The sequence below is a fragment of the Taurulus bubalis genome (genome assembly GCF_910589615.1).
Source record: "Taurulus bubalis genome assembly, chromosome: 8".
Taxonomy (NCBI): Eukaryota; Metazoa; Chordata; class Actinopteri; order Perciformes; family Cottidae; genus Taurulus; species Taurulus bubalis.
This window is the reverse complement of record NC_136596.1, coordinates 18,225,073-18,252,137: the sequence shown is the minus strand read 5'-3', so window position 1 is coordinate 18,252,137 and position 27,065 is coordinate 18,225,073. Positions and strand designations below refer to the sequence as shown.

General features: G+C 38.6%; 1 protein-coding gene across 1 annotated transcript in view; it reads right to left on the bottom strand.

Annotated features, from left to right (window-relative positions):
• The window catches only part of galnt9 (polypeptide N-acetylgalactosaminyltransferase 9), a gene marked incomplete at both ends in the record, with an annotated part of 75,700 nt that overhangs the window by 8,520 nt on the left and 40,115 nt on the right, over positions 1 to 27,065 (bottom strand). Inside the window, 3 exons of the mRNA XM_079222036.1 lie at positions 2,713 to 2,850; positions 4,382 to 4,567; positions 21,463 to 21,580. Of these exons, the coding sequence (XP_079078162.1) occupies positions 2,713 to 2,850; positions 4,382 to 4,567; positions 21,463 to 21,580 (442 nt within the window). The remainder of the gene's footprint in view (positions 1 to 2,712; positions 2,851 to 4,381; positions 4,568 to 21,462; positions 21,581 to 27,065) is intronic.

Genomic DNA, 27,065 nt, shown 5'->3' with positions numbered 1-27,065 from the left:
GCCTTTGAGTGTCTAAAGTCTCTTCTCTGTAGTGCTCCTATATTGCTGCCTCTGACTTCACCAATCTCTTTTAAGATCAAGGTGAAGGCTGTTGACAACATTATTGCTGATACTTTGTTGAGATTGTGATTTTCACATGATATGTATCTCGGTGTAAAAAGAATGTGACCAACTTTAAAAGTTATGGGAGGGGTGTTACAGCCATTATAAAAAGTAATTTCCTTAGCATGACGAACGTTTTACATGAGCGGTCACATTTAAACATTCTGTGATAGATAACGGCATATTAGAAGTGCAGGAAAGCAGTGAACATAGACAATCTGGGGAACAGGGAAAACAAAAGAGTAAATAAACAGGGTAGGTAATCGGGGGCAGGTGAGTAATTGAGGGCAGGTCTGGATCATCAAAGAGGTGAGAAAAACAAGTTCAAAGATGACACCTATCCCAAAGATCTTACCAACCTTGCTCAGGTTGTATAAGCATACTGAGATGAAAAGTATGCGTGACTTCAAACACACTTTGACAGCTTCTTAGGCGCAATGCAGAACTTTTCATTGATGGGCTTCATTCATGATCTTCTTCAAGAGACATACCTTAAACATGTTCAATATGTAGAAGAAGCTATAGTTCAGGTATTCTATATGTGCAGAGGTGTGGCAATTATTAAACACTACACTGCATTCCAAGTTGGATTTCAAATACATTAGAGACAAGGTAGGGTGCCTTGCCTAGGTTTACTATCAGGCTTCCTTTATTTCTCTATTTTATTATTCATAATATTAGGATATTTCAATCATGTGTCTGACTGCAATGTGTACCAGTTATCCACTCCTATTTCCAGTAGGCCCCAGAAAAGTGTCAGTTTTTCAGATTTGGAATTGTTTGATGCTAAAAAGCCATCCAGACTGGGACAAAAATCACCCCATTTATTTCATATGAGGATTATGATTCATAATCCTTCATGCCTGAAATAATTCCAAATCAGGACAGAAATCTGAAAAACTGACACTTTTCTGGAGCCTACTGGAAAAAGGATGGGACAACTGGTATACATTGCAGTCAGACACACAATTGAAATCTCCTAATATTACAAATTAGTAGAGAAATAAAGGAAGCCTGAAACTAAAACACAGCACCCTACCTTGTCTCTAATTCATTTCAAATCTAACTTGGAATGCAGTGTAGAGTTTAATAATTGCCAATCCTCTGCACATAGGAGTAGAATACCTGAACTACGCAGCTGCTACGCAGTTGAACATGTTTAAGGTTCAGTCTGGATGGCTTTGTAGTTTTCTCTTCTTTTTTTCATTATCTAATTGCTGTTGATGGGTTATGTTACTTGTCTACCTGTGTATGTATTGTGTGATGCAGGGTGTGCTGTATTTTGTTGTAGCTGTTTGATACTATTTGAAAAACGAATAGAAGTCAGAGGCCTCTGGACATCAGGCGAGAATGTTACATTAACATGGTGTTGGGGATAACCAGGATTTCGCTTAAAAAAACTGAACTGCTCCAAGACTACTTCCAGCCTATTGGCTGCTGTGGTTACATTTGCCACAAAATTGAATCTGAAAGCAAACCAATTGCCAATTCTTTATTTTTGTACTACCCTTGAATCATTGTATTATCCTGTCTATCAGATCTACTGCAGCTTGTTCACACAGTCTTATATCATCTCAAAGTGATGACCTGGCCATGACAGGATATTAACATGCTGTGACCAGTCCCTGTCTGTCTCTTCCTCTCCTCCAGGCTTCCAGATGGTGGTGTGCGTTGAGCATGAGCTCTGGTTCTGTGTGATTTGAATGTGTACAGCTTCATTTCCAGGTTGTGACACATCTATCATGTGCTGTTGTCAGGGAAGGTTCCACTCGGCTGGTCTGGTCAGCGTGCCCGAGCAAGGCGCTGATGCTCAGTGACAGATGAGACTCACTTCGGCTGTGGCGGTGTGGCAACACAAGGCTTGTCGACAGATCTGAAATAGTGCCACTTAAGTGGGTGCCGCTCTGAGGAATCCATTAGCTGAGTGCCAGAGCCAAAACAGACGGCATGGGAAACAAATTCACATAGTTTTGATGAAGCTAGAGGTTAATTTGGATGTATTCTGTCATTGCATTTGCAGAGCATATAGATTTGACACTTTTTTCCATTGTTGAAATTGATATGAATTGTGTGTTTCAACAAACCTCCTCTTTTTTTCCCACTGTGCTGAGGATGAAGCCAAGCCCAAAACAATCAAGTGTTTAATTAAAACTAATTCTGAGGAAATTGCATCTAATCCTGTGTGGTGATGCAGCGTTGGTTAGAGCAATAAGATACCTTTATCTTAGACTGGCTACAGTGAATTCAGAATTATTTTGTTTAATGTAGATGCTTTAAGCCTTTCAATACTTGTTTATATGCTCATATCAGTTTGTGTTTGACCACCACTTTCTAGGAGATGGTTTTTTTTACAAACTATAACACATGTCAACATTAAATGTTTAAGAAGAAAACAATACACAAAAGTCACAGAACAGATCCGTAGAGCTCATACATTAATATATTCCTAGCAACACATTTTCTGTATTTATCATCTGTGGAATCAAATTAGTTGTCTCCGTGTATGCTCCTCTTCAAACCCCAGCTCTATAATATAATTACAGATGACGATGATATAGCAAAACTAAGATGCAGAGTGTTTCAAATAATCCTGTTAGCAAAGTATCTCACCTCGCCGTATGTGATGGTGTTGTTGTAGATCCGCATTTCTGGGTAGACGTGTTCAAGGTACCAGCGAAAACTCCGACATTGCAACCTCTTCCTTAAGGCCAAGCGCTCCGAGACATCCCCGAAATCAACCCCAGGGTTCTGTCAACAAATGGTACAAAACAAAAAGAAAGAAAAGCTCTTAGCCAGCAGGCACTTTACTTAAGAACCAAGTGAGAATACTAGCTGCTGGAGAAATGAAAGATGCAAGAGTGCTGAGGTGCTGAGAGGACGCAACAAGCATTTAGTTAAGAGATGGATAGATGTGCCTGTCATGTGGGACCTTTATTGTTCTTTCATTAGACATGATCTGTGCTGAGCAAATTCTAATCAGCTGCTTAATTATGAGCCCTCACGGCCCTGCCTGCCTTATGGAGGTGGCTTCCCTGATTGATTAGGGGAAAGCCTAATAGCTGCACTGCCTGGCATAGAGGCCTGATCCTGATGCGCGTGCGCGCACACACACACACACACACACACACACACACACACACACACACACACACACACACACACACACACACACACACACACACACACACGTTTGAGTACCATACACTGTTTCCAATCTTCTCATCAGTTTCTCCTCGCTGTAGGAATCTACAGCCAGCTGCTGAACTTGCTTTCAACATCTGTTGATAATTAATTCTATTTGGAAATGTCCACTTTTTTGCACAATAAAGTGACACTAACAAATGCATTTAATTTCAGTCATATGTTGTTTGGTATTTGTATTTGTGGCTGGCCGCTGTGGTGAATCATAAAGCCTTCCGCTCTCAGCAGGTACCTCAGACAATAACAAGAATCTGGGACTGTGTGTATGGGAGGGCTAGGAGGGAGGGGGGTAGATCGAATAATCGTAGCGTTAGGTCTTTGTACTGTACACAAAATAACTCTGCGCCACAGGACAGCTCAGGTAATAATGTGCCATGCCACTGTGTTTGTAATTACACTGGAGAAGGGATGTGGCCTGATTGGCTAGTTTGTTAAAGTCCCCCAACCCTCAACATGTTCTTCATGCTGCACTCAACGATTACAACATTTCCCCAGCTGGTACTTCCTGCCTGCACTTAGTGAGTTCTCATGTAATGATGTTTGTGCCAGATTTCTAGACGTCATGTAGGCATCCGCAGTGTTTCAGACCTGTATGTGACTGCTACACAGGCAGTTATGGTTTGGTTATAAACAGCAGTGTGGTTGTTTTGGACAGCGCTAAGATGCTTTCATTGACGTCCTTCACTGGCAATCATCTCATGCATGGCTGAAGAGGCAATTAGGATTCAATATTAAACTCTTTATTAATAAAAGTAACTGGATATGATTTTGCAGCACTTCTCAAAGACCCTTGAAAGCAATTAAACTAAACTGATGTGTATGAAAATAGACTGATTAGACATGAGGCTCATTTCATTCACTTGGTGCTCTTCTCACATCGGTTTAGAGTGAGACTCCATGGCTTTCTCGTTCTGGCGTTCCTCTGCTGCCAGTATGAAGGTCAAATGGAACGAAATCTGAATTTTGAATTTCTATTGGAGACCCAGGCTGCATGTCTGAACGAGCAAGTGAGAAAAGAGGGAGCAAAGGGAGCTCAGGGTTTAAGAGAGGGAGTGATCTTAGATGGAGAAAAACTTACGTTCATGGGGATGTTCCAAGCCATGTAGACGTGGGATTTGTATTCATCCATCCATACCTCTGCGGCCCTCAGGGCATTGCGCTTAGCGTAGTAATCTATGTCATTGTTGTAGGGCTTCTTGGTGCGCTCGATGTGAGCCACTCTGGAACATGGCAGGACTTCCATACTCCCTCCACACTGCCACACCTGGACAGCAGCAGAAAAGAGACTCCATGTTTCAATCAAATGTGGATAAGCACCGGAAAACTTTTGTTTCAAATACACATTAACATGGTGGAAATGGAAGATGCATTATTTCAACAGTCTAGGAGCAGTGGAAATTACTCTTACCATAAGTGTCACTTGACTAAAGTCACAAATCTAATTAATTGAAACTCAACATCACAAAGTTAAAAAACGCTTGCACTCAGGACTCATGATGAAAAGGTAAAATATGCATCTTCATTAATTCTTCAGTTGCATCCGGTTCATAAATGGATTTGCTGTAGTCATCTGCTTTTTTATGCAGCCTACTGATTAACATATAGGATGTATGCATGGACACACAGAAATCTGCTACTAAATGTTCCATTGAATACACAAAAATGGGAGCAGAGTGCACAACAACCACTACATGAATGGAAAATAACAATAAAAAAGAGCCTTATTTACAGTAACATTCTACATTATTTTTTCACTTTTAGCTAGCTAGTCTTTCTTTAACATGACACACATGTGCTTGATGCTGAAGGTGTTTCTGTCCACTATTATCTGCTGAAGCTAGTAAAAGAGTGGGTGATAAAAGGCTCTGTGACCTTAAGGTCCATAAATACAAGAGTCCTCAGAGAGTTGCACATGACAACAAGAAAGCCCTGATACCATGAGTGCTGTGTGTATCGCATAAGGACAGAGTGATGTATAAAGCCAGGGGTTACATATGCATCTTGAAATGCATCTATTACAGCAAAAAGTATTGATTGATTGCAGATTCAGAGATATTGTCACAGTCGTCCAACCTACTCAAGGAAAAAAAATTGTGTCAGTCACTTATTTGTCAAATTTGTATTTCTTGAGGCAAAATATCTACATTTTAAAAGCTCTCTCCAAAATAACACCCTTCCAATGATATACTGTATGCAAATCTGCAGATCTATGCCATGCTGTGGGAAAGTGGCCCAGCAGTTACACACTCACGCAGCGCCATCAGAATGCCACAGCATATGGTAATGTCCTTCTAGCTGTACAAACTGCAGAGCCACCACCACCACCCACAGTATCTTAATGATGATCACCACGATTCGTAACAGATGTTCTGTACCATTAACATCTCTCTGAACCCAAAATGACACCCCCTGCATGGTGTTAGAGAAGACTACTGCTGCAAAACAATTTTCTTCCATTAAGTCCATTGCAGGGGTGAAGACTGTGTTGAGCTGACCATGTTTATTTAATGTCATGCAAGTAAATAAAACTTATTCTGCATTGTCGCATGTTCACAATTATCATGTTTGGAGTGATGTATTCAGATTGTTCTCATATAGTTTGATTCCCTTAGTCAGGCTAGAACTTAGAACTTAGAGCAACACATCACAACCTCAGGTGTGAGCCTTCTCATCCTCTTCCTTCTATGTTGTTCCTCTTCGACGAGAGAGTACCAACAATTGAACATGACCACTACATGCAAAAGCGCTCAAGATGATTAATCTGGTTTGTCTTTAACTAATGTGAATCACTTTTAAAAACAGGTCATATAACATACACTTAAAGTTCCTATCAGGAGTTTGTAACTGTTTATGAAACACACTCACTGTAATAAAGATGCCTCCATAAGCAAACGAGACCATCAGCAAGTAGATTGTCTATTTCTACATAGTTATTCTGCCATGGCGGAAGGACTTCAATCTGGCCTCACCTACGAGCTCTGGTGTCTACCACATTTTTCCAAAGGGGCCACCAAAATCAACACAAGATAAAAGTTCCTTGTTGTAATTTTAAACTTGAAAAGAAAACACTGCGAAATACGTTCCTCAAACAGCTGGGTACTGTTTCTAGTAAATTATGCTCAATTGGGGGTAAATAGCCTATTCATTGTGGACTATTTTCAGTCGTGGATTCAAATATATTTGGTTCTCTCGTGAGTTATTTCTTTTGGCAGAAGGACGGTGTATGTGGGACTGCCTCAAAATAAACCTCTCATGTTTATGGTAATGAAGGAACATGTCATCCAGGGACAGTGTTCTTGATTCAGGGTTATTACGAAGCTGTTTTTTAATAATTCGCCAATTGTAAAGGTTTTTCCGAATTAATTTCTTATGCAGGTAACTATTCAGTACTCTCAGTTTTTTCTTTTATCGTGAAGTGGCATGGTAGATTCGCAGATTAAGATAACAGAAAATGTCCACAATTATTAGAAATTACAAGAGGTCCCCAGGTAAGACTAATTGTCTGCAAAATAGGGCTTTAGATTTCCATCTAGCTCTATTACTGCAGTGTTGAAACTAGCTGAACAAAAGACAGCAAAAAGCCCAATAAAATCACCAGAGTAAGATCCAGTGGGCGGGCAAGATGTCTGACTCAGTGCATTGAGCCATGCGGCCAAGTGTGCTGCATTCATGTAAATGAGACACTATCAAACATTTACCCAAGATACACTTCCCATAATGTACATGTTTGTGCAATGCTTAAGGGTGTTTGAAAGTGTTTAATTGAAAGTTAATAAAGGCATCCACCCTCTGTTATTCTCTTGTACCCTGAAGCCCTTAATTGCCCCGGCTGTATTACTGGTGGAGTTCACCGGGATGACCTGAGCTTAAACACCTCCATTGACTGGCTGACCCCTCATCTTGACTGCCAATGATCTACAGTGACCCTGGTCTAAAAAATCCATTTGTACTTTGGAGTAGGCTTTACCTGCTTTGCTGCTACCCATGACAAGTGCTGTCTTTCCACAATAGTCTTTATGGATGGTGCATTTATGTGGGTGGAAGTGCAATACCAATTAAATGGTAAGTCTTTGGTCCTTGGAGATTCGCCCCAGCACCTTTTGTATCATAGTAAGCTCTGTGTAATGGCGTCTTTTCTATGGTTTCCTTCTCCAGGTTTACTGTTTAATCAATAGGTTTGGAATGCACTGTATGTGTGTGAAATAAATATATGTGTGTTCAGTGTTTGTGCACTAATGGATAATTGAAAATGTGTATATGTGTAACTGCAGTTAGCAGTTGGCCCGGCACTAAAAGCAAATTGAAGATCGATATTTTTTCCACCACTATTTTCAGAAGGTTACAAACCTAATAGCTAACTAGGCTTGTAAAACAGGCTTTAGTTTTTGCATCACATTACGCTTCTGTCATTGGACATAAGCAACACACAGTGTTTTCTCAGTAATGAGGATTATTTTCCCTTTTTTTTCTTTCACATGACCGGAGTTCACTGCACATCTTTACCACTGTACCTCGAGACAGCTGATACTATTCTGTGTAAATGTAATCATTTCAATAAGCATACTGCATGCTGATTATATATCACAGCATGGCGTACGGCAAATTACATGCTCAGTAAATTACAAGAAAACATTTAATATGATATCCAACGTAGCAAAATGCTATATTATCTGCCAATTCCGGCAGCTGTAGGTGTTAGTAGATCCAGAAACGTTTAGGGCAGAAAAAGAAGAGTTATTCCAACAGCGTTCCAGTATTGGAAAAAAAGATACCATTGCTGAATAAATTGAGCTGCTGTAGCTTCGTACATACATACTAAGCTGTGAGGGACTGTCTATAAACAAACTGTGTTTAATATATTGGGTTTACCTTGTTAGTCAATATCCCTCACTATAATTAGAGATCATATGTTTGTGCAGTGTGACAGTGACAAAAACATTTCAAACAGGAAGCTTCAGGCCGAATTGCTGGTCCTGTTGGAGGGAAGGGAGGCATAAGAGGCCCAGAACCAGGGCTGTGCAGAGCAGACAGCCAGACCCTGCTGCAGTTAAAGGAGAGGTTTTCTGAAGGGACTCTGGTGCTCCGAAATACTACCACTATTGGGGACCGCCAAAATCAACACAAAAAGAAAGTGTAGTAGCTTTAAGAAAATAATCTGAGTTGGGGAAGTACATTCCTTCCTTGATTTAACAACAAACAACCTGACAAGACATCTACAGGAGTCAACTCTGCCTTTGAGGATCATCAGTGCTGATGTGATCTTTTTCAACATGTGAGAGAATCCCAGATCTGATGATTTAAAGAAAAAACAAGACAGCAGATTGCTGGCGCCAACAGTATGAGTTGCATTCCAGGACTGCTCATGACTCTATCCTGCAGCCTGTATCTTCAAAACCAGGGCTTCAAAGCATGAGCAAAACAAATCAGTGTTTGTGTGATAAGTTTTTCCATTGAGATAAAAGACACAGTATGGAGGCATGTGCTTTTGTGTTCACACTGCAAAACGTATTAATGCCACCGAGATCACCTCTGCTAATGAATGACATGGCACTTTTTATGTTGCTGTAATGAAAATGATCGAACATTATGTGCAATCAAGCTGGCTAAATAATGTGAGTCTCTCTATACTAAGCCAAATAGGTATCTGCTGCTCCACTTACTTACAAATAATATTGGAATTAGCATAAATCAGCATTAGAATAAGAATCTCCAAGCACTTCGAAACACATTAAATACAAATGTGGAACAAAATCAATATGATGCTATTGTACTGGGGAAACAGAATTTGAAAAGAGTGAAGATATGCTGCAGTTACAGTTTTTCCATTAAATAATCTAACATTATGTAAATATAATGAAATCTAAATACCAAAAAAGATTGTTTCATTCTTTAACCTCTCAAGACAGCCCACACACAGGACCTCATGACTGTATTTTGCATAAGTTCATTTGGTACTGACCCTTCATAAAATTGCAGCCTGCATCATTAAGAGGAAGCACTTAACACAGAGCACTTTGATGTAGTGGTAATGTAATTGCTAATTTAATTTAATTGTCTCTGTACATGCAGTTAGTTAATTGCAGCTGGACCATTTGCGTGATAAGCTCCATGGGGCTACGGAAAAACATCAGACATAAAAAGCATGAAAGCTATTAACAGCAGTAAACAGGTTTCCATCAGCGCCATTACACAATACTATCAATACACTGGGAAAATTCAGCATGTAGAGGCTTATAACGGGCATTCAGGAAGGCTTCAGATTTATATTTTAATGGCAAAAACAATTTCCATATGTGGGTGAAAAAAGCCACTGGAACAGTATTTACTCCATCATGGGCCATGAAAACTCTCCATTGAAACTGGATAATACTCCAAACAGTAATAATGGCACATCATCAGTGCGCCATCGAATCACTTAGTCAAGGATTGAATTGACCTTAAACCTGTCCATATTTCCAAATACACTATAATAATACATACCATGGCACACCTGGCCAATCACTATATGAAGTGTGTGTGAATGTTGGATTGTTGGTTTTGGTTACAACAGTAGTCTGACACTACCGGCATGATGTCAGAAAAGTGTGGAGGGAGGAGATTTCAGATGGTGTTTCCTTTACTGGAACTACAAGGATGATTTTACCATTCTGGCCTTTTCTCAGTGAGTGGTCAAAATGGAAAATAGGGCAGAGGAGACGGAGCCACTGTGCAGCTAAAAACCCAGATAGTGATGATGAAAGGGAGTGCTGAGGTCATGCAGATTTAATATAATCCTTCATCTTGCAAGATGGCTGACATATTTGACCGACAGGGAGGAAAATTACCCTACAGCAACAAACACAGGCCCCAGGACTGCCCAGATAAGTTTAGCCATGTCCTGGGGTCAACCAGAGTCCATCTCCACTTTCTAAGATTCTCTATGTATCACTGAAGCAGCTTGGAAAACAATTGGCGGGAAGATATATATATATATATATGTATATATATATATATATGTATATATATATATATATATATATATATATATATATATACATATATATATATATATATACACATACATACATACATACATACATACATATATATATATATATATATATATATATATTCATATATATATACATATAATATATATGTATATATATACATATAATATATATATATATATATATATATATATATATATATATATATATATATATATATATCTTCCCGCCAATAAGTTTTCTTCCCGCCAATTGTTTTTTTCAATTGTTTTTTTAGAGACATATATATATATATATATATATATATATATATATATATATATATATATATATATATATATATATATATATATATGGGTTTAAACGTAGCGAAAAGAAAACATTATCTGGAGGACTGACTGTTTCTCTTTGTAGTGATGGAGATGCCACTTTCTACCACACTGCTTATTAAATCAACACCTTAGCTAATGATTTCTACCTATGGACAATCATACACAACGAAGTATTGACATTTTGGAGTCATAATGCTGGAGATACATGAGACATCAGTATTGATGTCTTTGATGGACACATATCATATCTCTGCATCAATTCATTTATTTTATATCGGGCACTACTGACAAACTTGGCTCACTTTACCAACAGTAATTATGCAAAGATGCTTACTAATCAAAAAAGAAGAACAAAACATAGTGAATTAAACTGGACTTATTCTAGTGAAAAAAATGTTTACAATTTAACAAAATAACGAGGCTCTGAATAGTAGATGTCAAATTACAAAGTGAAATGTTGTAGCAGATCTTCTCTGGGGAGCATTACATTGACTGGCAATCGACCTGTTGGCTTTAAGTTTCTTCAAAAAACATCATGAAAATCAATTACCTTCTCCTGTCATTTGTTTTTCTCCATTAGAGATCATTACTACTGTGCCATAACAACATTGTTGGCAGGACTCTGGGAATTAACATTATATAACTCATCGCTTTACTTTCAAGCAGTTTCATATATTTAGTATTGCTCTCGGCTAATGAGGTGTCCTGTGATTAAAGGGAACTTTAAAGAACTGCGTTGCCTCTGTTTCTCTCAATTCAAAAGCATGAATAATGTCACTATGAGTGAATACATCTAAATATATATTCCTATTCATTTTTGAGGATATTCAACAGGCTCAGTTTGTGTGACATTTCAGAACCTCAATGGATGACCTTCTCGCAGTCCGACTGCTGCGTTCAAAATTGATTGTGCACATGCATTAATCTAGCAGATCCCAGTCCTGGTACTTGAATTCCCATCCAAGCTGGTGTCCTATCAACCACTTAATAACATTCATCTAAAATTACAGGTGTTAAATCAATGCCTAACTAGATGGCAGGGAAACCAGAAGGGCTGTCATACTTCAAGATTGAGAGCTATTATACCAACAACATCAAAGAAAAACTACCTTGGAATTATAAATATACTATTTATATTCTCTTATGTTTTCTGACACAAATATGAGCATACAGTCTGTATTCTTAATTGTTTACTTTGGTAAACCTGCACAAAAAATTGATTAAACATCAAAAACTATGACTGCATGTAAGCTGCATGTGATGCTGCATGGGTGGTCAGAACCTTCTCCACCAATGATGACAGAACTTTAGACCACCATTTATCAGCTGCATACACAACACTGACATGATTTTCATCTTCAAAGTCCATATGGTGAACGTGTTAGCAAAGAGTTGCCTCTACATCCAACAACCACCATTAGCATTCATTTGAAATGATGTTTCTATCAGTTGATTCACTCTACTTCCAGCTCTAGTTTGCTCTCCACTAGCTCCTCAGGAAATTATCCAGCTTTTAACAGCTAAATGCTAAACCATCTACTTGTTAGGTTTGTTGCAGTGCAGTTAGTGTACAGTTGATTTAACAGAGCTGATTAAAGCAGTGAGGCTTAACTAAAATCCTCTATAGGCCGAGGGGAACTGCACATTTGGGTGATATTTCTTTCTGGATTTGTCACTAAGAGAGACCCCTTTCCCTCATCTATTCCATTTTCAGGAGAACAAATATTGACTAAAGCAGCTTTAGTTTGAGGTAAAGTCGTGAAAAACAGATTTACACATTCTTTATCTGTGCAGTGCATGCGGTGACTCGATACAAAAACGCTTTGCAGTATGTATTGTATGTCTGATTAAAGATTCATAAGCAGAACTATGTCACAGGACTACCTCTAAGTTCACTGGGAAATGTTCACAATTAAAACCTGGAAGAAAGCCATCGATAGACTTGATGTATCCACTTGAGATATTGAGTTGTGTGGCCAGATGCATCTGGAGAATTTTACACATCCCTATTTCTAATTGACATGCTCTCAACTCTGCAATCCTTTTACCCAAGGTATGTCTTTCTGCAGGACGATATCCCTAAAAGTCTCACCCTTTTCAAAGAAATGCCAGGAAGTTTTATTTAATTTTTTTATCTTCTCACATGCTTGTTTTAAAGAATATAATATAAAGGGATTTTATGAGGTACAGTGGACAGAGTCTAAGTTCCCAGTGTGTTGATTGTGACTAGAGCTATTAGAATATATGGAAATGTCCTTGAGCTAACCTTTTTTTAAATCAGCTCTAGGCTCACTATGTATGCAATATGTATTCACACCAACAGTAATGTTTAGTTCTGAAAGCTGTGAATATCACATGGTAGTCATTTTTCAAAGCTGTTGCGTGAGTGAGAAGAATATCAACAGCGACTTAAAGAGGAATTAAGGTTCCATTTGTTTTTTAACTAATGAATAATAACTTTGAGCCACCTGTTCTCATGGGAAGACACATAAGTAGCATTATATTTAAGGACATTTTAAGGCTTTTTTGCTTGTCATTTTACACCTTGTTATTACTGTGAAACGGATGCAATTGGGTTTAGGCAACACAGGTTAGGTTCAAATTTAGATTTGCATTAAGTAAGTTAGGACTTTTTGAACTCTATCAGCAACTGGCTTTTTTTAAAAAAGATAATAATGAATTCACATTTGTACAAAAGCACAAACAAGCGAGGACAGAGCCCCAACAACCTAACATCTAGTAAAGAGGTTGAGAAGTATTGAAAATAACAGTGTGCAGTAATAACCTTTTCTTTGAACAGTGTGTGTTGTAATGTAGGAGGATGGAAAATGATAAGTGAAAGGCCGCAACCTGAGCAGCTAGCAAAGTAGCGCCTGAGTCACTGAGTTATTGCGTTTTCGGGGACATGGTGCCTGAACCTTTGACATCTTATTTAATGCACTGATGTGTTGCAGCCTGAATGAGCCTTCAATAGCCTTGGACCTGCTTTTAACTGTTCAATTTAAAATAAAGACAGAGAAAGGTATAATATTTTTGGGGGGGAATTCCGCTTGTTAGATTTTCTTTGCTGAGAAGAGATGCAAAGATGCATACCACTGTCATGTCGGTATGCTAATATGAAGCTTTAGTCTGGTTCTGCCAAATGTAACTAAATCTGCCTTCCAGCACCTCAAAGCTCATCAATCAATGTTGTGTTGAACACCGGTGTTGTATGGATTAACAAATGTTATATTATGTTTTAATTTGTGAGCCATAGTTGTGTTTTGTTATACCTTTGGATAGAGCCACACTTGCTGTTTCTCCCTGTTTCAAGTCTTTCTGCCACACTCCACTATCTATCTAATGTAGGTAGCGATACATCAGAGTACACTGAGACCTCTGTGTTTTTTCTTTATGCTTTTCTACACTAATTCTTTGGAAATGTTCCCCAGTTAGTTAATATGTCACACTGGACAGAATCATTGCCATGCTAGCCTCCCCCATTCCCTTCCTCTCAAGTCTTGTGTAATGAGGAGAGATGTTTCAAAGCGTTGGGAACTGAACGCTCCGTCATCCATTGAGCGGCTGGATATGAGCCACTCCCCCCCTCGGCCCATCACTTCATTGCATGCCTTATTTTCCCACCTCTTCTCCTCATACATCCATAAAATGGAGGATGTTGATGGAGATATACTAGATGGATGGAGAGGCCCTTTTAGCTGTACCTATCTAAAGCTAATTTCATCCAGTTGCTGCCTTCGTCTTTGATATGCTTGCAAATATGCTTGTGCGACCAAATCACTGCCGAAGTATTCTTCTAATACCTCGGCCTTGTCATATCATTTTAAGATTCAAACTTGCGTCTGAGACATCTAAGAGAAACAATTACGTGAACAGATTAACTAATGTTCAGATAATGAATGAACCAATCTGTGCTTGTTAAGTGTTACTGTATCTCCTGATGATGCCACTGAGAGAGCCTTTGATGCTTCTCTATATCAATTGTACAGAATAGCAGAAGGATGTGAAATGCTCAGTTCGTCTGAAATGATCTTAATTACCTTGTCAAAATGTGCTCAAATTAAGGTGGGAGTATCTGCAGTCACTCTTGAAAGAGGTTTTTAATGAAGTTTATAATTCACATGGATAATAGGCAAGCTGACAAGGTCTGTCTAATTACTTATCCCTTTGGCCCTGAACACCAAAGCAGCAACTCTCTGATGTATGCTGATGCTCAGAAAGCCATGTCATCTTTCCAAAGCCATGACAGGTTGAGGAGTATGCTGCATGTCACTGTTTAAAGGAACACATAAAGTATACTTTCAAAACACACAATCTGTTCAGGGGTAAATTACAGTTAAAGCCTGGATCAGCAGGATCTGAAGTAAAAGCAAGACAATACAAACCCTGAATTATCTATGTATGGAACTCACAGATGCATGAATGCAAATCACCAACACGTTTTATAACGTCAGTTGATTGAATGCAAACCCTACGGTAAAATCCACAACAACAGAAAGCATATGCAGAGCTGCTCCGCTTTGCCATATGCCGGCGGTAAGCCCTTCAATAGCTGCAGTAATTCCTCTGAAACAATATCTCATCTTGTATACACAACCTTTACAGCTGCATATCTTCCCACTTTCCTTCCTTAGACGGATGCAGACTAGAACATACATTAATGAACCATGGAGTAAGTAAACCTGACTCCATTAAGCCCCAACAGATTGATTCAGGCACTAAATAATGCAGGCTTGAAAAAGACAAATGCCCAATCAATATCCAATGCTATTGTTACCGTTAGGCAGGCTGTATTGATGGAGAGCAGATGGTTCCTCCCATATTATAGTTTGACTGCGTTGTGAGAGAAAGAATCGTAAAGGCTACCAACTGGAAGTTAAGGCAAAAGTAAGACTGAGATCAAACAAGCTCTGGACCAAGAATAACAAATTGAGTGTTATCCCAACTGGAACTAGTCTTTAACCAGCAGCCATTACATTCATTTTTTTCCATTCTGAGAGGTCAGAAAACACTTAAAAATTAGACCAGACTCAACCACCCAAGCCCTGTAACAAATAATGTCCAATAATGTCCAAATCCAACATGAGCTATATACAGTATATGCATAGGTCAATAAAGGATATGTTGCTGCACCATGTAACTACCAGATTGTTATACATTCCCTTGTCCACAGGATCCTACAGCATTCCTCATTATGGCATTCATCCAACAGTTCTCCACATTTGTCTTCTACACTTGTCAAGGTTTAATATCAGATTATTCAGAGGACTAAGATCTGTTGTCATCTTTGGAATGACTCAGTGTATTGGAGAGGGCTCACATATGGTCAGCACCCAATGCAATTTGCTGCTTGATGGACATGGGCATTCCAGTGATTTTGAAGCAGCCAGAATGGCTGGTGTCCACAGATGGCTGGGACTTAATGCCGCCTCATAACGACGTTCCTGCCCTTTTCAAGGTTATTTATTTAGCTGCGAAAGGCCTGTAGGAGTTCCAGAGGTTTGGTCAGATGTTCTAAAAGGCATAAGAAACGCATATCAGAAATGTAAAGGTCCAAGTTACAAACTGTATGATCTGAATGGCCCTGTGCGCAACACATAAGACGACACACCAAAGCACACATACAAACACATACCAGCACAAGATAATTCGTGGTGCGGTGTGCTATGAATGGGGGCAGAGAGAGTGCATATAGCTTTGCAATTCCCAAAATGAACCGGGCTTATCAGGAAGTAACTTGCTCTGGGCTTTTCATAGCAGCCCATGATAACTCATTGTAGCCTGCAGATGAGATTAACATTAACTCTGTTAGTCCTGGTAGGTAAAGGATCAGTGTCAAGCCCTGCATTGCTGTCATGTTGCTGCATCCTTTCAGACAGTTCACAGCAAACCACAATAACAACACACCCAACTGTCAGAGTTACTTTCTGAATCTCATGGTCCTGTATTTGAGATTTATGGGCTTGGTGGACTGAATGAATATGATTTCACCACTAAAATAAACATCAGTCTTCCCAGTGTTGTTAGTTGTTTTTTTTCAGAATGATTTTGCCAACTCCCTTTGAATCCATTTAATCTGCAAATCCAGGTGACTTGTGAGGTTAATCAACAAGTCTTGTTAAACATGTCCAGTGGGGCAGATGTTGAAAAAAACATCTGACTGCTTCTACCAACTGCTTTGAAGGAGCACCTGTTATTGTCTTTACTTCACAGTTTGTTTATTCATTTATCAATTTGTTTTCCAGTCAGCAACATTACCATCTGACTGTGAATGAGTGGGTGGCATAAGATGCAGCATACTGTAAAATAGACTATTGGGTTTATTCTGTGGTTGATAATTGATGCATCTTAGTCAACAGATGATCCACCTTTTAGCTAAAGGTTGATGCAGTTAAACAATAATCAACAAGAATTGATTGTGAATAAATGTTCTTTACAACATACTCACAATAGAGTGCCCCATATATGAGTCAGCATTTTTGATTCAGTTCACTCGTCTTCAACTAGATTATGTAAAAGGTTTTTTGGTTCAAAATAAGGTCTGGGGTAACACAAGCTGAAGACATTTCAAGATTTTGACATGAAATATATCAGTTTGTGAATTTTAGTGCTTTTACAAGTCTAAATACAAGCGGTTGCTAACAAGTATGATACTACACATTTTCATCACGTCAAACACTAGCCTTTACAGCCTCGTTTTGTATGCATTTATACTTAAAAAATCCTAAAAGTGGTGTTCATTTATAAAGATTATCTTACTAAACAAAAAATATAATCATCATCAATTTATGTTTACCACAGACCTTCATTTTGGCAATAATATGCCTGAACAGAAGTTACACATAATCTAAAAATGTGTGTATTGTGTCTGTTTGTAGACAAAGTTATGTCTTAAAGAAGGACTGCTTCTTTTGACGCAAATTGTGGGAAAAGGATACGGAGGGTTTTAAGTACCTTCCTTGGCTCTATGGGCTGCAGCTTCCTGTTATTCAGAACAGCGGTGCAGCAGGACACTGTCATGCACCTGTCTCTTTCATCTTTGCAGTTTCTCTTTCGTGCCCCCCTGGGAAGGCATCTCTCACAGTTTCAAAACCCCTGCTCAATAGACACTGTACTCTTGAAATTATTTTTTTAATTATGTATAGTGGGCAATCTGTTTAATATTTAATATATAAAACTGATGAAAAATGCAAAATCTTAAATGTACTGAACTGTTATACTGTAAACTGTCATCACACTGTAATAACTCTCCTTTGGATGCAGAGGGGACCAACTGAAGTATAATTATGTTCCACTCCTGTCTAGCTGTTGGTACCGCTTGACTTTAATTAGCTCCATTCTCCTCACGACAGAGAGATTATGGCCAGATGCCTCAAAGCCCAGCCCAGGTGGTTGTGGAGACGAGACTTCAAAGAAAACATAATAATATATGTTTTGGTTCATTATTTTTGAAAGGAGCTCCTACTGAGTTCAATAAATGTCATTGAGACAAGCAGGCAATGGCATAAGATCACACTCAGTTTCTTGGAATTGGACTTGACTTATTGTTCTGAGAAAGAGACAGAATTCATGAAGCTGTTTGGATGGTGACCACAATAGAATAGTGTGTAAGGTAAATCCATCTCGACTCAAACCAAACCAAATCAGTACACCTCATAGTGTAAAGATTGTGTGTCGATGAACAGATGACTGAAACAAGTGACAGAAACAGCTCCTGTGTAAACACACCTTTTCTGCAAAAAATTGTTTTGATATTGACTTCTCATCTTGGAGGGATTTATTTCTTATGTCCTCTTCTGTCGTGATTCAACATACACGTTTTGGTAGATTTTTGTTTCCTTAGTGGAAAGAAATACAAAATGATCATACTGAAAAAAGTCAAAAACTCTATTATTCCCTCTGCCAAGGAGGTTATGATGTATAGGCGTCTGAATGCGTATTTAGAGGTGCATTGACATTCTCGTATCTCTGCATAAATGCTAACTTCATAATATAAAATATATTAAGAAAATTAAAATATATGTCCACGCATTTACCACAGGATAAAACTCGAGCCCACAGGAATTTTGAAATGAAAGGCAATGTCCCGGTCTCCTGAGATGCTATATCAGCAAAGACACAGCATTGCAGGAGGGGTGGGAGACACATTACAAGATAAATATTGACTCTGGCAAAATTAATCATTTCAGTCCCTGACCATTTTTCTCTGTTTGCGAACGGAGCCTTTTGGGGAAACAAAATGTTTGTATTCAGACATTTATTATTTTTTGAAAGGTGAAGATATACAATTCCCATGTTGCAGATTGAGTTTAAGCAGCATCAGTTGATTCTAGTTAACTTTGCAATGATTATGTAGCCTCCAAGAATGAATGTATTAGTGGTGTGGTTGCATATAATGTATCGATCACTCACTACATCATGCCGAGAGCTTATTTTACATATCCATTTTCGTTATTTGTAGTTTCATCCTGTCTCTTTTCATTCACAGGACCTACCCTGTAAATGTGAAGAAACAAAAAACTTCAGTGAGGTGAGGTGTATGATATATTTTCCCTTCCCTTGGCTTTATTTTATTCTCTACCTCACGGAAACAACACCTCATGCAGTACCATGTACTGTATAATCCACCCTAGCACATCCTAGCTTCTGTTCTGCCTAAAAAGAGGCCAGTTCTTTAGATCCTGGAAGTCTTTTTATCCTGAGCAATATACAGAAGCCGGAACTCACAGTAAATTATAAATACGCTATAACCTTTCTGTGTGAACTCTGTGTTTCATCACCTCCTATAGTCAGATTGTCCCAGGCAGGTTCAGCTATTGTGAGCTGCCCTGACTAATTATTAAACATGTTCTTGTCAATCAAGCCTATCTGAAATGGCAACTCCTGAGCCAGCACTACAATGAGCTTCCTAAGCTGCAGTTGCCTTAAAAGGGGTAATTGCCATCCACTCGCCAGAAGCCCATCTCCATTCCTTTAGTACAATAGGGCAGACGCTGGTTGTTAACTGCAGCCCAATTAAAGCTGAATAGCCCCTGTTTCTGTGGTATGTGTTGATTTTTCCACACAGACAGGAGGATAGGTAATTGCATCGATGATGGCATTGTGTTCACAGACAGAGAATATTCTCTTCACTTCATGAATTAAAAAGCTCCAGTAAATATTAATTGTGATAACAATCAATGAGGAACTTGTGTGTGAGATAGCTAAAATAAGTCTACTGCTACAAAATATTGCACTGTTCAATAGAGTTGTTCTAACTTTATTTAGCTGCTGTAGCTGAATTGATCTTCCCGACGAACTCCATCTCATCATTGCATGGTTTGTTAGGTACATATAAGCAGCTCTGCTGAATGAGAAAACGCTGTGTAATCTGTGGGAGGATTTTGGCAGTTGGCACATAATATATAATGCTGATAATGAGAAAAAAATAATCAGAGAAAGACACAAGAAGCAGATGATTGTCATAATTGCCAATGGCAAAAAAAAACATGTTTTTGATGTCGGGGAAAAAACACTATGTGGAATAATGAGACGTTTTGAAATGGTCACCAACAAATGCAAACGTCTCTGGCTTCAATAAAGCACGGCAGCAAACTGTAAACCAAAATCCATTCTCCAGCCTCCGTTCAAGTGCGGTTTCAAAGGGGCCCATCACTTCAGAGGTGTTGTTGAAGGTGCCTCGAGATTTTTAAATGGATTTGGGGATGACGTTGAATGAAGGAGTGAGATATTTCAAGCATATCTCTTAAGCGAAAGGAGTGCTTTTGGATTCAGAATGGTTACACTCGGCTGGAGAGAAACATTTTCTGAATTCAAACGCTAAACAATTCTTCAGCAAGCCCTTCGCTCACATGAAGCGTTACATTCAACTGAAAGCAGCAGCAAAAAAGATTTACATTTGACGTATACAGGCTATAGAGCCTATGGGTTGGTTGAAGATTAGCATTAAGGGATTTTTTTTTCTCCTCCAGTCCCATCTAAGAAACTTTGCAAAATTGAATCATGGCTTCTGTTGACGCCCCTGGGGGTATCTTTAACTGTTCCCCCTGACTGGGAAACACTAAAAAACAACTTTTCTTGCAGCAATTCTCTGAGAAATGTCATCTTCTGATGAACATATGTGAATTTTAATGGAGTTTAAAAAAGACAAGGTCTACATTTCAAATTACTATTAAAAATTTCATTCCAATTTAAATGCATTTAAACCTAGAACACTAACGTCGGGTGATGTTCACCCGTGCGATTGTGGTTACGTTATTTTCATTGTGTTGCTTTGGTCTTAGTTGTGTGGGTCCTAGACGTTATTGAAGGTAGGCGTGTCTCCCTCCTCCGATCACTGTTTTTTTCAAAAGGCACATGTTCGGGCGATTTTCACTCGGCGTTAGTGATAGAGGGCGAAAAAGGTTTGGATGGGTTTTACCATTGAAGGGAGATTTTTCCTTCACAGGACAAGGCTTGCATGTCCCAGGAACAGATGGACCAAAGAACAAGTTCATAGTTTTAATCATGTTTCATTGACGATTCCCTAATTTTTCAACTGATTCTGAGCCTTTTTTTAGGATCCCCTTTGATACCTGTTTTTCGTTTGAGGAGAAGTTCTATAGGGTAAAATAAAAGAAGAGTACTTGTATTTTAATATATTTTGATGAAAATATTTTTTAGCATATATTTTTTAAATATTTTAAATATTTTTTAAATAAATATTAAATATTTTAAATATTTTTTAGCATTTTTTTTATATTGGGTAAAATATACCCGACGTTAGTGATGGTGTTACTATTAACGTTAGTGTTCTAGGGTGTAAAACAGTGGCAACAGTGACAATCTGTGGTTCTTACCCGCATGCCGAGCTCGATGTTCTCGCCTCCGTAGACCTCCATGCCAGGATCCAGCAGACCAATATCGCCAAAGTATTCCCGATCAACCACAAAGGAGCATCCAATCATAGCTGGAGTTCTGGATGAGCAAAGAGAGACAGCATCCTTTGATTATTATCCAGCCACTAAACTTATATTCACTCACAAAGAATGCTAAACTATTTATTGCAATCAAAACAGAAGATATCTCTGTCTTCTGTTTTGCCTTCCTTTCACCATAGAGCCCCGGGTGGCTCTTTGACAGAGTGACAATATGTGCATGCTACAGAAATAATAAAAACAATTAGAATTTTACATCTGCATAGATCAGCCTGGTTTAATTTAGAAATGTCTCTTATCCAATGACAATTGAGAGGGCTACTAGAAGTAAGTGCCTCTCATGCCAAGATGTGGTGCAGCTTTAAATCAGCAATAACTTATCATTTGGCAAACATCAATTTGGAAATGTGTCAAGTCAAATATCCACACCATTTTGTGCTCTGGTTTAGTCTCCACTAACTTCTGAGAGCTACTAAATGCTCCATTGTATTGGCTGTTTGGTGCTGCGCAAGTAGTGCACAGTGGTAGATCAGTATCAGATCTTTTTACTGAAAACATTATCTTCATTTGGAAATGAGGTTGAGAAAAGAGAGAATGATCCAAAATATTAACATAAAATCAAAACAATGAACTGCAATAGGATAAAATACTGCACATCTCTGAGGGAAAATTGCAAGTTAGTGGATTATTCTCTGTCATTTGATATATTGTCAATATAAAAATATTGATCAGTGTAGTTATAATATTTATATGAAATAAAAAAGTGCTGTTGCAATAATAAAATGTGAAACTAGCGCTATTCCCCATCACAGTCCAGTTCAATTAAGAGAGACTGTTTCAGAGTTTAACAATAATTGATTCCAATTGCATATATTTGAATAGTGAAAAGTCTTTGGCGATTGGACTCCTGAATTAGGATAAGCAAGGGGTAGTGAGGCTGACATCTACGACAGCAGAATGAATCTCCCTGGGGTCCAGACACTGTGGTGATGTTGAAGAAGGGAGTTGCTGTGAGACTTAGAGACTGAGCTTTTGAATGAACCGGAGAGTAAAGAGTGTCTTCCTTACTGAATTTACACTTGAGCTTCATGACACCAGTCCAGCATAGCATTTTGACTGTAATTGTTGGACTTCATTATATGTATGTATTACTAATTCTTTTAGAATTAAAAACCCCAAAAATACTTTTAGAACTAGCACAACTTAAATACAAGTTCCGCTGGTAGAGCAAGAGACGGAGAGTGTTTTTTTGTCAAAACAAAGTGGTTACTTTCTACCTTTAGTAACATAAATGGCCCCCCTTTGGCTGATGTCCCCCCATCTGTCAGGTCTTCAGTGCTCTGGGAAAAAGACCCACAAAAAGCAGGGCATTCATACAGTGTACTGAGCTGCGATAATTTGTACTCAAAGCGAACCTGGATTTGACGCCTGGGGTAAGTTCACCATATATTCTTACACACACACACACACACACACACACACACACACACACACACACACACACACACACACACACACACACACACACACACACACACAAACACACACACACACACACACATACTGTATAGAAGAGGCATATGTGTGTCTTCCTCTTCAGTTTGAAAGACGTGACAGGAGAAAGCACTAGAAGGAGAAAGCTGCATTATGATTCACTGACTGCATTTAAAGAGTGCACTGAACCATACCATGTGAGAGCCAAAAAGAAAGGTGCTTTTAGGTTAAAACCGAGTGGAGGGGTGAAAGTAAACCCACCATGAAACACTTTCCTGCTGTTTTGCTGACTCAAATATGTATGGCATGACATTCACAGTATGTTGGGTAGTGCCAACTTATTATAAGTTGCTCAAAATAAAGGAATGTAAAGAAACAACAGTGCGACAGCATTATACATCATTTTAACAAATACTTCATTGTGAAAAATATATATTCACATTCATGTTGTGAATGTCTTTGCTGCCATTAGCTAAGCATTCTCAATACCTTTGCTCCACACTGAACTTGTATTACAACAACACATGCTTTCTGACTTCTAAACTCTCCTTTCCTGACGTAATCTCATACAGTCTTTGTTTTATTTCTAAGACGGTGACAGGGAGGCTTTCAAGTGCCATTATTTGCACTCACCGTGCAGATAAAAGGACAGATACAGCACATACTGAGCTTTGTTCACCTCATCCTTTCTCCTCTCTTGACAAGTGACCTACCTTGCTTGTCTGCACAGTGCAAACTTTGCACAGCTCTCTTTGAGTGTTCTCTTTAGAATAAGCTTCCTGGCAATGTAAACAGTCCTGTGTTTGAGTAGAGACTCAGCACCTTAATAAGTCAGATGCATGTGATGATGAAGCTCAAACCTCTGGATGACACACATTTGTTGTGTTTCAACACAAGGCAATGTTGTAAAAGAAACATCCTCACATTGATAATAGTCAACGCTTAAGTGGGTTATGTATTGGTTATGTTTATGTGGAAGATGTGCTGGCTCTCTCATTTGTATGGTGTGGAAGGTGATCAAACATGCAATATAAAGGCATGAAAAAGTAGTTTCCCTACTAGAGCCAATTAACTGTTAACTGAAACTCAATACCCTACATGTACACTGTAGGTTTCAAGAATCAAGCAGGCAGAGTTTCATTACTGACCAGGGATGTGTTAACGATATGTCCATCAAAGCCAATATTGATATACATAGCCATGCCTGATATATAATGGCAGGGCTTAATCTAGACAAGTGCATGTCATATTTTTTGTTTGTCTGTGTGCTTATTGTATTAATGGTGTGCATAATGTACGGCTATACTTATGTACAGGTGTCTACAGGGGTTTCTATAGTCTACATATGTGTTGATACATATATAGTAATTTGCTGGTTTATATTGAACTTTGTTTTATCCAAGGTTAGCTCCTATTATGTACTGCAATTTTTAGGACTTTTTCAAGTATCTGTATGAGAAAGATGCTTGCATTGATGCATTTTGTTGAAGTATCCATTCAACGGTAATTGCAGTAAGTATTGTAGTATATCTGTTGCTAACTCTGATTCTCACATTTTCATTGCTTAAAGTTGAGTGCAACCACACCGGGTGACAATCACAAGAAATTACACAGCTTTTTAGATTGAGCCTTCCTATAAAGCACTAACTCCTATCCAAATAGATGGCTTTCAGCTTTCAAAACAACGTCTCTGTGTGATTTTTGTTGAAGATTTCAGGTTTTTGTCCATACTTCCAAACCCCTTGGTGGCTATTTCCACTACCTTTCTAGTTTGTCCTGTCAATAATCGCTGTAGTTGTAGAAGAAAAAGTATTTTTTCAACCTACAAAAACGGTTGCAATCCTGTGGCAGTTGTGTGCCCTTTGTGGTTGAATGTGTCCAAACAGCCAGAAAAGGCTTTGAGACTGAGCTCTGAATGGCCACAAGGCTTTTGTTGATGATGGGCAGAAATCTTGAGGAAACAAGTGGGAGAATGATTTCCAATAGAAATCCACACAGCTGACACACTTCAGCTGGCCCTTGAGGCAATCTGTCCATTTGCAAGTGTAAATGGGGAAACACGAATCAGCTCTGCATTGTCAGAGGCTGTTCTCCTATCTTTCATCCACACCAAGTCGAGCACTTAATAATACATGATTTTCATGGAGCTTTGATAAGACATCCAATATTTAGGTCCGCGGTATTAACTGCTATCACATTGTTTGTTTGTATGAGACCAACTGTATCAAATGAAACCATTATTGCTTTGCCTACGCCGGACTGAGAGGTAATGAAACTCTGCTGTGGAATTTAGTTTTTATTGCCCTTGGTCAAAATCTGACAGTATGTGTGAATGTCTTTAGCTTTAGTCGTTTGAGATATCTGATGACATTCTGGCATTAAGTACCAATATGTTTCATGTTTGAACTATATTTTTTCATTTATATCAGTGCAGCTTTGTTAAAATGCACTAGCAAAGGCTTTCAGTCTTTTGATCTATAACCACCTGGTAGAGAAGCTTTTCCTACAGCAGCTACTTTACTGAAGTGATTGCTTCTTCGTCCTTTTCTGCCACAGCTGTTTTCAGAGAAAACCTACTGTGCTCTTTCTGCTCAGCACCAAACAGCAGACAGACATAGACGGAGACTAGCTGTTGAACATAGTGGAGCAAATATCTGCTAACGAGCCAGATATTTCCCTCAGCAGTTCGTAGAGGCCAAAAACAAATGGACATAAACACCGCTATAACTACAGGATGTGTAAATAAGCAACTTTTGTTGTTATCAATTTAAGAGATGATGATGTCAGTTTGGAGTGCACAACTTTACAGTTTCAGCTTCTCCATGTAAAGCAAGATATGACAGGTTCAATGTGTCCTTCAAAAGTTCTTAAATGCCAATACCATTAGACAAGTCAATGATGATATTTCTCATATTTTCCAAGGTTCAATTGTTTCTTTGCATGAGATCCATGCCATGTATTCATTTCACCAGTGAGATCAGGGAGCTCGGGGGCAGCTTGTATTGCTAACCCAATGTTTAGTTAAAGGACCTTTTAATAGACATGACCACATTTGCTTTGTGCATACTTGCATTGGTTTACTCTCTCATATTTTGCTTGAATTTACTCTAGATCCAATTTGAATAATACAAATCTCAAAGATCATAATGCAGCATGGGTTTTTTGGTAGATTTTTAATATGAAACATTTCCAGGAGGCATTGAGTTTCATTGAAGGTAGGTTAACAGCAATCAGAAGCGATTTTGATTAATCAATTATTGTTGAAAAGAAAATTTAAGTAGTTGTGAAATTAGCACTGTGGACATATACAGCATACCAATTTTCTTTCTTTCTTTTTTGGAGCAAAGTGGTTTTATCATTATGCAGACATGTATTGTGTACTGAAGTTTGAAACATATTTGTCTGTAAATTTCTTGGTCTCAGTCCCAGGAGAACTGTTGGAGACGAAGCGATGGTTGAAAAGGATTAACTGTCATACTTGTTCAGGTGGCTTTTTCTTGGCCAAACAAAGAGCCGTGTTTTTTTAGAACATAAAAAAATCAAACAGCACAACCAACCCTCCTTTCGTGATTGTATTATGGTTGGATTCCACGAAAACATGAAGGATTGTGTCATCGAACGCCACTCGTCAGGCTCAACAGAAGCGCTGCGAAGTTTGAAACTTCACTTGACTTGACTGCAAGAAAAGGACTGTCGAAACGGACTGTGGTGAGATCGGGTGGGTTCTACAGATTACTGAACAGCAGTGTGTGGCTTGCCCGGTTTGGGGTATTATTTGTGAATGGCTTTTGTTCGGACATTAACAATTCATTTAATTTACAGTAATATATGGTGTTGTATGAAACAAATACAAAAAAGGGAGAGCCTTTCAGCTTATTTTCGTAGCTTTCAACCATATGAGGCAGTCAGATTGCATTGTCTGTCCACTTTAGGCATCAGATCCTCGGGTTCCCTTTGATTTAACGTATATACTTTTTCCCCTTCAATTTTTTTGTGGTGATTTGTTACAAGTTAAGTGGGTCCTAAAAAAC